The sequence below is a fragment of the Galeopterus variegatus genome, unplaced genomic scaffold, assembly GCF_000696425.1.
Source record: "Galeopterus variegatus unplaced genomic scaffold, G_variegatus-3.0.2 Scaffold322, whole genome shotgun sequence".
Lineage (NCBI taxonomy): Eukaryota > Metazoa > Chordata > Mammalia > Dermoptera > Cynocephalidae > Galeopterus > Galeopterus variegatus.
In genome coordinates this window covers 376,127-388,304 of record NW_007726433.1, presented here as the reverse complement: position 1 = coordinate 388,304, position 12,178 = coordinate 376,127, and the positions used below count along the sequence as shown (strand labels likewise).

The 12,178-nt window shown below is 38.9% G+C and overlaps 2 protein-coding genes across 2 annotated transcripts in view; one reads left to right on the top strand and one right to left on the bottom strand.

The window, feature by feature from the left end:
* The window catches only part of WDR53 (WD repeat domain 53), a 33,504-nt gene extending 21,595 nt beyond the window's left edge, over positions 1-11,909 (bottom strand). Inside the window, exons 1-2 of the mRNA XM_008567486.1 lie at positions 11,879-11,909; positions 5,176-5,671 (exon numbers count right to left, since the gene is read on the bottom strand). Coding sequence (XP_008565708.1) covers positions 5,176-5,655 — 480 coding nt within the window. The 5' untranslated portion in view covers positions 5,656-5,671; positions 11,879-11,909. The remainder of the gene's footprint in view (positions 1-5,175; positions 5,672-11,878) is intronic.
* A 20-nt stretch (positions 11,910-11,929) lies between these two features.
* FBXO45 (F-box protein 45) overlaps positions 11,930-12,178 on the top strand; it is a 16,616-nt gene continuing 16,367 nt past the window's right edge. Inside the window, exon 1 of the mRNA XM_008567485.1 lies at positions 11,930-12,164. Coding sequence (XP_008565707.1) covers positions 11,930-12,164 — 235 coding nt within the window. The remainder of the gene's footprint in view (positions 12,165-12,178) is intronic.

The following is a 12,178-nucleotide window of genomic DNA, read 5'->3' as shown; positions in this document are numbered from 1 at the left end:
TAGGATCCGAACCCGCAGCGGGAGCGCTGCTGCGCTCCCAGCGCCGCACTCTCCCAAGTGCACCACGGGCTCGGCCCCCACTTCTATTTCTCGTATTTAGTTTCTATTCTCTTAATTGACATATACTACTAGCTTGTCAATTTCTTCAGATTGAATTCATCTTTGCTAATGCCTAGCATAATGCCTGGGAAAGAGCAGAAATTCCAAACGTGTTTGTTGATTAATTTGACATCCTAGTATTATATTTGGTTTTTTGTTGTTGTTTCCTACCATGATCTTGGACGTACTAAATTGATTTAAAAGAAATGGTAATTAAAACCTGTTTAAAACAAAATAAGCATTCTGAATGGATTTTATACTATAATCTAGTGATTCATCCTTTTCCTGTATCAACCAATTTGAAGAGAAAAATATTCTAAATACTTTCAAAGAGGACAGCTTTATTTTACCATCTGGTATCCCTGAATAATAACTCATAATTTTAATGGACACTAGGATAGCATGACCTTGTTTAGACAGTGAAAAGCATAGATCTGAATTGACATGATTACCACTGGTGATGCTATTTTCTTTTTTTTTTTAAAAGATGACCGGTAAGGGGATCTTAACCCTTGACTTGGTGTTGTCAGCACCACGCTCACCCAGTGAGCTAACCAGCCATCCCTATATGGGATCCGAACCCGGGGCCTTGGTGTTATCAGCACCACACTCTCCCGAGTGAGCCACGGGCCGGCCCAGGTGATGCTATTTTCAAAAGCAGTGACATCTAATAACACTTATATTTTGCTCCTACTTGGAAAAGCATTGAAAATTCTTTTGGATTGGATTTATAACATTATACTAAGTGGCCAGCAATCACTACTTGAGTGAAGCCAAAGTCCTAACAAATTGAAACAAGCTAACGTAAAAATACATATCAGAAAATATAACACGAATGAATGAGTGCTGAAACTTGATATAAAAATAATTTCTATTAAAAAATCTGAACACAGGAAAATGGACATTCCAGAATCTACTAGCTTAAGTGTATTGGCAGGTACCCCCAGTTCTTTCTTATACAGCTCCTAATGCCTGGATTATATTTTCTGTTCTGAAATGCAACATGAATTACACCCAAAATGTTTTCAGCAGCTGAAACATTTTTGTATTTGACTTAAATCGTCTAAACGTCTTAATAATTATTCCAGATTCTATCAAGTCCAGAATCATTTCAAAGTATTGAAGATTCTGGATTGTTCCTCTCTGAACATTCCCTTTATACCTCTTTATTCTTCCTAACTGCCAAAGACTCCAAGGTGTTTTACACCTGAATTCTCAACCAGTTATTAAAGCAGTATCACCTAAACAAGAGAGCTAGAGATATTAAGGTAATAGAATAAAAAAAGTTCGGGACGTTTGGTCCTGTAAAATGTCAAAGGGAGAGAAAATGGACAACTGGCAAATGTTCAGAAGTGAATGCAATCATATCAAAGTGATCCTGCTCAAAAATTTCTTCCCTTCCAAAATTTCTTTCCACATAAAAGATTTATTTTCAAGATAAAGAGCCTCCTCTACCATCCTGATCCCTATGTGTTGGTACTAGAGATCTTGCAAACTCCAGAAACAACAACAAACCTTTGAACCATTTGTTTTCAGATGCTGAAATGAGGGGAAAAAGAAAATCAATGTGTGTGATACAGAAATACATGGTGGTTTCAAATTTCCAAAGGTCTTTACAAGAAAAAACTGTATTTGAATGATAGATACAAAGGTATTTATTTAATGTTATTCTTTATACCTTATGTGTATATTATAAATATTGTTTTGTATCTATTTAATAAAAAATTAAACAGTCTCAAGTATCTTAATAAATCACACTTTTCTCTAAGATCCCTGCCTCTTTGAGTATACTTTGCCTATTTAAACCTATCTAAATGAAAAGAAATAATTTCATAATTTCTATAATAACAAAGGTAAGTGTGTTGAACATGGCAATATAGTTGACCCTGAACAACATGGGTTTGAACTGTGTGGGTCCACTTATATGTGAATTTTTTTTCCAATACATGTATTTTCTCTTCCTTACTTTATTGTAAAAATACAGTATATAACACATATAGCATACAAAATATGTGTTAATCAACTATTTGTTATTGGTAAGATTTCCAGTCAACAGTAGGCTATCAGTAATTAAGTTTTTGGGTAGTCAAAAATAATACTTGGATTTTCAAGGGTCAACTGTAACTCGAGTAGTGCCTTAAGCTAAAATTGGTTTGCTGGGCTGGCCTGGTGGCGCACTGGAGAGTGCGCCGCTTGGGAGTGCGGAGGCGCTCCCGCCGAGGGTTCGGATCCCATGTGGAGACCGGTTCCCGCTCACTAGCTGAGCGTGGTGCATGCGCAACACTGAGGGTTGCGATCCCGTTGCCGGTCCCCGGTACGGGCACGACACCGAGGGTTGCGATCCCGTTACCGGTCAGTAAAAAAGACAAAAAGGTAAAATTGGTTTGTTTACAGAGAAATAACTCAAAATTAACCTAGTAAGAACTCCCTTCCACTATTATGTCTACATTCTTGAGCTCCCCCATACGCCGGTTATTCTTAAAGTTTAGAATAATACGGAATAGCTGGGTTTTAAGGAGAAAACTGTGAAAAAATTATAGAGTTTCAACTTCATTATAGGAAGCAATCTCTTTAAAGCACAACTGTGCTCTTAGCCACTGTTGTTACATGACAACCCAGTGCAGAAATTAATCTACAGTGAACTTTCAGTAACTTTTGCCAGGCAAATCAAAATAAGGAATTACTTAAGCCTCCCTTTCACAAAATATTTGTTTTCTAGACTGTTCTCTAGCAACTGCCTTCCACTAAAACATCTCACCTAGAACTGGAGGCAAAATGATAAATCCAGATGACCATTCCTCCCACTGTAATTTGAAGAGTACAGGTCACTTCTGCATACCTATAGTCTTTTGCCATGCCTCGTGGTTAATTAATGAGCCAGTGATAGAAAAGTGGCATACCTGAATGATGAAATAATGACTAGTCAAAGACACACTGTACAATCTGCCTACTTAAAACTGATATCACTTGGTTTTGTGTTTCTTCACAACCACATAGGCAGATTATCGCTACCAGGTTAGAAAATGTAAGAGGATTACAAAGGGCTTGGTCAAGACCTAGGAGTAGAAAAGAAGTTAGAAATTGTACTGTCACAGTGCCCCATAAATGTAGAGCAATTCTCAACAGAGGCACTATAGACATTTTTGGTGGGACAATTTTTTTACTGTTCAGGGTCTATTCTAGCACTTCAGGACATCTACTGATTCTGCCTGCTAAATGCTGGTAGCTTGAGGAAGAAGGGAACAGTCATTGTGACAACAAAAACCAGACTCATTGATTCCTAAATTATAGGAGATGTGTAGGGTGGAGGAGGGAGTGGTAAAGAACAATAGCCAAGAAGGTTGAAAAGTCAAAACCTTAGATGTTATTAACAGGAACAGTCTTAGAAGATACTGTATATAATTGAGAACATAGATTAAATGCCTTCAACAGTCCCGAACATGTAGGTCATTAATAAACAATGTTTCTCCTACTAGAAGTCACCTGTTCCCAAACCAACAAACTTTTCTTTTTTTTTTTTTTTCCTTTTTGTCTTTTTTCGTGACCGGTAACGGGATCGCAACCCTCGGTGTCGTGCCCGTACCGCGACCGGCAACAGGATCGCAACCCTCGGTGTCGCGCCCGTACCGCGACCGGCAACAGGATCGCAACCCTCGGTGTCGCGCCCGTACCGCGACCGGCAACAGGATCGCAACCCTCGGTGTCGCGCCCGTACCGCGACCGGCAACAGGATCGCAACCCTCGGTGTCGCGCCCGTACCGCGACCGGCAACAGGATCGCAACCCTCGGTGTCGCGCCCGTACCGCGACCGGCAACAGGATCGCAACCCTCGGTGTCGCGCCCGTACCGCGACCGGCAACAGGATCGCAACCCTCGGTGTCGCGCCCGTACCGCGACCGGCAACAGGATCGCAACCCTCGGTGTCGCGCCCGTACCGCGACCGGCAACAGGATCGCAACCCTCGGTGTTGCGCCCGCACCACGCTCAACCAGTGAGCGGACCGGTCTCTATATGGGATCCGAACCCTCGGCGGGAGCGCTGCCACACTCCCAAGCACCGCACTCTACCGAGTGCGCCACCAGGCTGGCCCACCAACAAACTTTTCTGTCACATTATTGATGATATTCTGCTTCAATACCTCTGGTGTCACAGAGAAAAAACATAGCCTTTGGAGACAGAGAGAGAGGTTTGAATCTCAGTAAGGCAGCTGTGTGGACACTTAATTTGAACCTCAGTTTTCTTATTTGTAAAAGAGGAATAACTATCTAGGAATAACTGTGGTGTGATAAGAATTAAAACTAATATATGTAAAGCACTCACAAGTACTAAGTGCCCAACAGACAGGAATCATGATTATTCTCACTCCAGTGAGGAGATTTACTCTCTCCAGAGGAAACACATTCAGCAGTGGGAAAATTAAAGCTATTTGAAAAATCAAATTAAACCAAAATCTGCTTCCCCTTGACTTCTGCTATTTAAACCAGCATATTCCATTTTTTTCCTCTAAAAAAATCTAAGAATTAAACACCTCCAGTTCCTCACATAACGAGGCTTCTAGATATATCTACTCTCCTGAAGGCCTTCCTCTGGATATGGGCTAATTTGTAATGTTACTTTCAAAACTCAACACTGAATACAATGCTCTGATACTGGTCATTCATATACAATATTTCAATTAATGTACACAAGAATTTTCAAGTAAAAACAGACCCAGTCCCTCCAACTTTTTTTTTTTAACATAAGAGTTTGTAGAGAGTGGGCAGATCAACTCTGCCTTCAGTACGTCCCTTTGTTTAAACAGATGTTTTGAATCAAACATTTGAATTCTCAGGTCTTAGGAATGTCTTAAAGCATAGTGAAAGGAAAACTAAAGGATTAATGATTACTTTGTTAATAAAATCTAGTAGGTTTTGTCAGGCTACAATTAAATATAGAAGTAAAGCTTATGGTTCATAAATGGATGACATGTTAGCAGAGAACAGAAAATGCAAAGACATATTTAGCCTGATCAATAACTTGATTCTGTTAGCAAATCCCATTTAGAAATTACCCAAGTACTCTCTGCAAAAGCATCACCTGCATATCCAGTCCACATGATACCAGGCTCTGAGGCCTCCGAGGTCGAAAAGCTATAGAGGAACAGATATTGGAATGTTTCTTCAGGGATCTGCTAACTTTCTTATTTTCCAAATCTAGAATTTTGATTGCCCCAGAGTCATCAGCAGAAGCCAGCAGGTTTTCAGTTTCATTCAATGAAAGACAATTGATTTCTTCTTCGTTCACATGAAATTGGTCCAGGGAACTTTTGAGGAATCTGACATCCATTATGCTAATAGTTTCTCCATGTGAGGCATAGAGCTTGGTGGGACGGGAGTGAGAAAATAAGACACTAGTAACATCATCAGCCCCTTGGAACTGGATGTGTCCTAATAGAGTCCCATCTTCACCCCAAGTGATGAGATCTCCACCCTCTGCTCCAGAAGCCACTAGTCCTTCTTTACTTGCATTCAGGCAGAGAATAGGAGAAGAATGTCCACCAGTCCACTTGACTGCCATAATGGCCCAGAAGACTCTGTGAAGAGGGGGAGGAAAAACTATAATTTCATGTTCTATCCAAGAACTTGATGGCAGAAGACAAATGTAATAAGCAATATTTCATATAAATATTTCTAAGTGGTACTTATAACATCAAGGCCAAGGGTTTGGGTTATTGTACCAGCCAGCACCAAAAAATTTTAAAAAAAAATTTTTTTTTAAAAAAATCAATAATAAAAAAAAAATTTTTTTTTTTTTTAAATCAATAATAATAAAAAAGATATTTAAAGATCAAGTCTACAAAAATCCTAGGGGAACACATAAAAAAAAATTTTTTTTTAAAAAAATCAATAATAATAAAAAAGATATTTAAAGATCAAGTCTACAAAAATCCTAGGGGAACACAGGGTTGTGGTGTACTGGCTGGCACATGACTAAGTGAACTTTCCTTGCTATCAGTGACCCAGGTAAGCCTGGTCCTCTAGTCTTTGACCTGAGACCCACATAAGAATAAACACTAAATTTTAAATTAGGAAAAATTCTTTTAAAGAGAATTAAAAATTCTGCATGATCATCATGATCATCAGGTTATACCTTTTATCTGGATAATGTTTTAGAGAACAAACACTGTAGCCAGATTCTCCAGGTGTGTATTAGCTGGGTAACTTTGGGCAAGTTCCTGAACGTCTCTGTGACTCACTTTCCTTCTTTATAAAATAAGAAAAAATAACACTCATAGGACCATTGAGAGGATTAAATGATAATGTATGTAAAGCACACGTAACAGTGTCTGGTACATAATGAGTGCCCAACAACTCTTCCAATTATTATTTCTATTTTTATTAACTTGTTCCAAGTGGCATCATATATACTACACAGGTGGTCTGAAAGTGTGTTCCCCAGACCGGCAGCATCAGCATCACCTAGGAACTTTTTAGAAATAAAAATTGTTGGACCCCACCCTAAACTTACTGAATCTGAAACTCTTGGGGTGGGGCCCAGCAATGTGTTTTAACAAATCATCCATGTGATTTTTATATATGGTAGAATTTTAGAACCTGTAACATACTAATCATCATCTGGGGAACTGGTTAAAAATGCAGACCCTTGGGTCTTACCATCAGAAATTCATTCAGTAGGTTATCTAATTTTATTTTCAAAACAACCCTTCTAATTGGTATTATTCCATTTTACAAATACTAAAACTGAGCCTCAGAAACATTAAATAATTTGCCCAATTATTAGGATTTGTACATGAGGATTTGTACATGAGGTCAAATATAAAGGGATCCCAAATGATTAAATAATACAGACCCTTTTCTAACAACTCTACTTGACAAGTGTTATTTGTTAGTATTCTTTGAAAGTACAGAAAATGACCAAAAGCTACTAATAATTATTGCTTTTAAATGTACTCACATATGTTTAATCATATTATTATCACTTATACAACAGTAGTACTTACATGCAAAATTTAGATTCCTGATCCCCTAGGAGTCCCAGGTATATATACTGGAATTGTAACATAATACTATCCTGTCTTAACTGCCTATTGGTTAAGGCAAAAAAAAGGAAATCTGGGCAATTTATACAATTCTAATGGCCAGACCAAAGAAAGCAAACAAATCTATACGGACAGATTTAATTTTTCATTTCACAAGCCAAGGGAAAATCTACCAAGTGAAAAACTGACAGAGTTGCTTTATTGTTTTCAGACAAGATACTTGAATTTAGTCCTATGGTACCGAGATAAATTTCCTAATATTGTTTGGAGAAATCATTTAAAATAATCTGGCAATCTGCCTAAAGTTTCCATTCCCAACACAAAGCTTCTTATTTCCTCCCACTTTTAGCCACACATACACACAAACACACACACAAAATCACTAAGTAGACTGCAAAAAATCACTGATCTATTAGTAATCAAGGTAACAGAAACATGGATACAAAATCAGATATAGCAATTTTCATAAAGATGACAAAATGTGAAAAAAAATGTTTTTTTTTTAAATTTCAGCAGAAACATTCGATTCGTATACAGAGGAAACTATTTAAATAGAGACTGAAGCAAATGAAATTTAATGGAGAGGCTTGGAGAGGAAATGAGTCAAAGGGAGGTAAAAACAGGGTGCCTTGGTGGGTTGATTGTTGTTGACAAATTCTGAAATAGTAGTTAAATAATTTTAAGCCATAACAAAGACTCTTGCCAAAAGTTCCAGATAAACCAAGAAAAAAGGACACATGATTTTAAATGAAAGGTATTAATGTTATTTATGCTTAGGAATTGTCATATATCTTATAGGATAAAGATGCTATCCTACCTTAAAATATGAAATTTGAATTATTAAAAAGGCAACTTAGAGGGCTGGCCCGTGGCTCACTCGGGAGAGTGTGGTGCTGATAACACCAAGGCCACGGGTTCAAAATAAAAATTAAAAACCATGTTGCATATAGTGTGTTATACAGCAATTGATAACTAAAATAATTGCCAAAATAAAAAAATAAATCTGAATGGCATCAGTCTGAAATTCAGAAGACAGTGGAGCAATAGCTTGAAAAGCTAGAGCAGCGGGTGGGGGGAGCACTATTTCAATCTACTGTTTTACACTCCATTAAAATTAGCAATCAAATATGAAGTTAGAATAAAGAAGATTTCAGACACACAAGTTACAAAGAATTTACATCCTATGCAACACTTCTCAGGAAGCTATTGTCAGATGTGATTAAATAAAATGAAGGAAGGAATAAACTAGAAGTTCTCAACTGGGGGGCAATCAGGAAAAATACAAAATGGTACCAAAAAAAGGAAACATAATTATCACATTCTTTCAGCTTAGCAAGAGGGTTTTACTATTAATAATTATATAAAATAATAATAGCAAACACATACATGGTTTATGATAGCACTGCTCTAAGTATGTTACCTATATTTACTCATCTAACCTTCACAAAAATTTTGTGAGACAGCTACTATTACTACCCCCAGAAAAGGCACAGAGACATTAAATAATTTTCCTGGGATTGCACAGCTGAAAGTGGCACAGCAGGATTTGAACCCAGGATGTCTGGCTCCAGAATTTGAGCATGTACCAGGGGTGTTGATCACTTCTTTCCTAAGCTACAGTTTTAATTCTGCTAAATGAATCAACTTTAAAGTCATAAAGTCTGAACTCTACAGCTTTAAGATTTGCTGATTTTTGTGTGCATATAGGTTTTGGATCCCTACTGGGATTTCTAACTTTTCTCAAAGGCAAGAACGAGGCAGGGTTTCTAGTGCTCCTATTTCTCCATTACAAATCTATCCATAGGAGATCCAAATAAATGTTGGGTGGCAGATAAGTTTTTGCAGGTTTTCTTCCTAATGTAATTATTTTCTGGAAAGATTAACTCAATTTTAAAGGTAAATTTAGCTAAGTTCTACTCTAAAGTGTGAGAAGTCAGGCAATAAATGGATTTCAAAGGCTGACCAGTTAGCTCAGTTGGTTAGAGCACTGGTTAGAGCAGGGTGCCAATAACACCAAGGTCCGGGGTTCGAGCCCTGTACCAGGCAACACCAAGATCCAGGGTTCGAGCCCTGTAACGGCCAGCCACAACCCCGGCCCCTCTAAAATAAATAAATGGATCTCATACTTAAAGGGACTATTATAAACAAGAATACAGTTCCTATAAATTTTTCCATAACAGAACCAGTGGTAACTATCATTCAAACCTCTAATCTCTAAATCACATGGATAATATTTACTGATCACCTATCTAGTCAGAAAAATAAAAACAAAGATCTATTATTACTAGGAATGTTAAGAAAAAAAGAGTTGGTAATGCCTCAGAAATCCATACACTCTATGAGCCTATTAATTTTAGTCAATCAACATTTATTATGCATAATATTGATCAACTAGAGCCTCCAAAATTATTTGTTTACTTAGTCTATAAAATTAAAATTATTTGTTAGTATTTGAAACACATCACCACCCAAAAGTTAAACAATTAGACTGCTGTGGTAGAAGGGTGGTGGGAAAAAATGTGATTAAATTTGGGTTAAATAGAACAATCTTTCTGAAATGAGTTGGCAAGCTACTGTTTCTTGTTTTTCTATTTCTGGGACTGGAAAGCATAGCAGAAAAGTTAAGTGTCACTATACCCATATTCATGTATAAAATCAACAAGCTTTTCTTATGTAGTTGTCTAAAGGGTCAAGCACAGTAATTAATCATAACCTACTGTGGATTATTTTAGTTACATAATAGATTCCTTCCTTCTAACACCTAATGAGATAATGCAGTGGGTGAGGGAAAGGTGGGGTATTTTGAGAGCATTTTTAGAAAGGGTGGAGTGCCACAACTGGCAGTTCTAGACAGCCAGAAGGCAGAATGAGGGTACTGAAAATGGGGAAGGAGGCATGACAGGAAAGGTAAAGAGCAGGTGAAAGATTTGTAAAAAGAAAAGAAGGGAGTGATAAAGATAATCATTTCCTACTTTGAAATTATATCTGGGCTACCTGAGGGATAGTCTGCCACTGAAAGTCACCTCAATGTGTCGACTAGATTGGCACCAGAATTATCTCATTGGAGCCTTCAAAGACTCTATCTCACCTATACTAGACAGACAGGATAAATGCCAAAGTCTTTAGTAACTGAATGATCTCAACTCTCAATACTCTACTCCAGTCATACATCCACTTATCCACTGTCCATGCCTTTAAAGCTGTTTGTTCTGCTTGGTTCTTTACTCCCTACTCAGATGGACCAATTCTACTTATCCTTGAAGATTTAAAAGAAAGTGTTAACAACTCTTTTAGAATTTCTCTGTCAGGTTTTCTGGTTGTTATCAGAAACCCCTCTTCCTCCAAAATATTAAAATAAAAGAAACATAATGATCTCTTCAGACAAAACTTGGTCCAACATTCAAGAAATGTAATCTGAGTCACTATCACTATAATCAGTACAGATAGGCCAACTTTTCTTCACAAGGTTTTTTTTTTTTTTTTTTTTTTTTTTTTTTTTTTTTTTTTTTTTTTTTTTTTTTTTTAAAATAAAGATGACCGGTAAGGGGATCTTAACCCTTGGCTTAGTGTTGTCAGTACCACGCTCTCCACCCTAAGCTAACCGGCCATCCCTATATCGGGATCCGAAACCGTGGCCTTTGTGTTATCAGCGCCACACTCTCCCAAGTGAGCCACGGGCCGGCCCTCACAATGTTGTTTTCTAAAGTTGGTGTTAATGTGGAAGAGAAGCTGGATAGCAACCAAAATAGACTGAAGGGCTGTGGCATTGACATTGGTAAGAATGAAAAGAATTTGGGTTACTCAACTTGGCGAAAAAGACATTTGGGAAGAAGGCACCAGCAAGTAATAGTCAAATACCATGTATCAGAAAGTAGGGAAGGTAGTTGCTGTTCTTTTGTTTTTACTAGACAACTAGGAAAGGATAATACACAGCAGGAAGCTTCAGGAAAGATTTCTTACTACATAATGGTTGCAAGACACTGGGGTTAACTACTAATGAACTCTGTGAACCCTATTATTTTAATTACTTACCTCACACAGTTGTTTTGAGAATTATATAAAAATCCGCGTAAAGAACCTGGTACAGTGCCCGGCTCGCACCGTGGTTCAAATGATGGTTATTATTGTTCTTTTACTAAGCGCTCTTTAAAGGCTGTCAGAAAACTTTTTGGGCACCTAGGAAAGCGAAGTATAAGCAAATAATGCTGAAATTCTTTCCCTTCCAAGAAACCATCTATAATTACAGCCTCCACGTCATTTTCTCTATTGGGATATTTAACTTAATAAAAACGCGTTGCCTTAATCTGCCTACTAAACTGTGGATCTGGGAAAGACTGCATTTTGCCCAAAAGAATGTAGCACTTAATTAGCACTATAATCAACTTTAAGTTTATCCAGAAGTTGGGGGGCAGAGGGGAATATTCTGATGTAGCCACCTTACTGTCCGAACGCACGCTGGCACAGACGTTCCGGTAAGTACCGATGCTGAGAACGAGAGGGCCTGACCAGGAAGAGACTGCCTCAGCTGTCCGAAGCAAGGAAAAAGGATCCAGCTCAAGCCAAAGGTGGAGCTAGAATTGGCTAGCAGAAAGAGGAAAGTTTCACGCGTTAAGTTGGAGTCTGGAGCAGGAACCTAACTGACACAAGGAAACCTCATAGGAAAAGGGGCCCAGGACAGCCGATGTGGGGCCACTAGACCGAAAAGAGGAAAAGGCACTAAAGGGAAGCCCCATAACTCACCGGCGCCAGCCTCATACCTGTAGTTCCCGCTCCCTTCCTCAGCGCCTTGTGATGACCTCACTCGCGGGCGCCCAATCCCATCAAGCGCAGGGCGCTAGGCGGCTCAAGCGAACAGTCACATCCGGGGCCCAGAGGAATCTCGAGCGAGCTGGGCGTGCGCCCTTGCTTCGTGCCCTCAACCCGCATGGCGGAGCCACGGGCGCGCCGCGGCGAGGCCGGGCGAGTCGGACGGTTCCTGCGCCCTCTCTGAGCCGCGGGGGAGGGGCGGGGGACGCCTGTGCGGCCGGTGTGTCTGCCCTC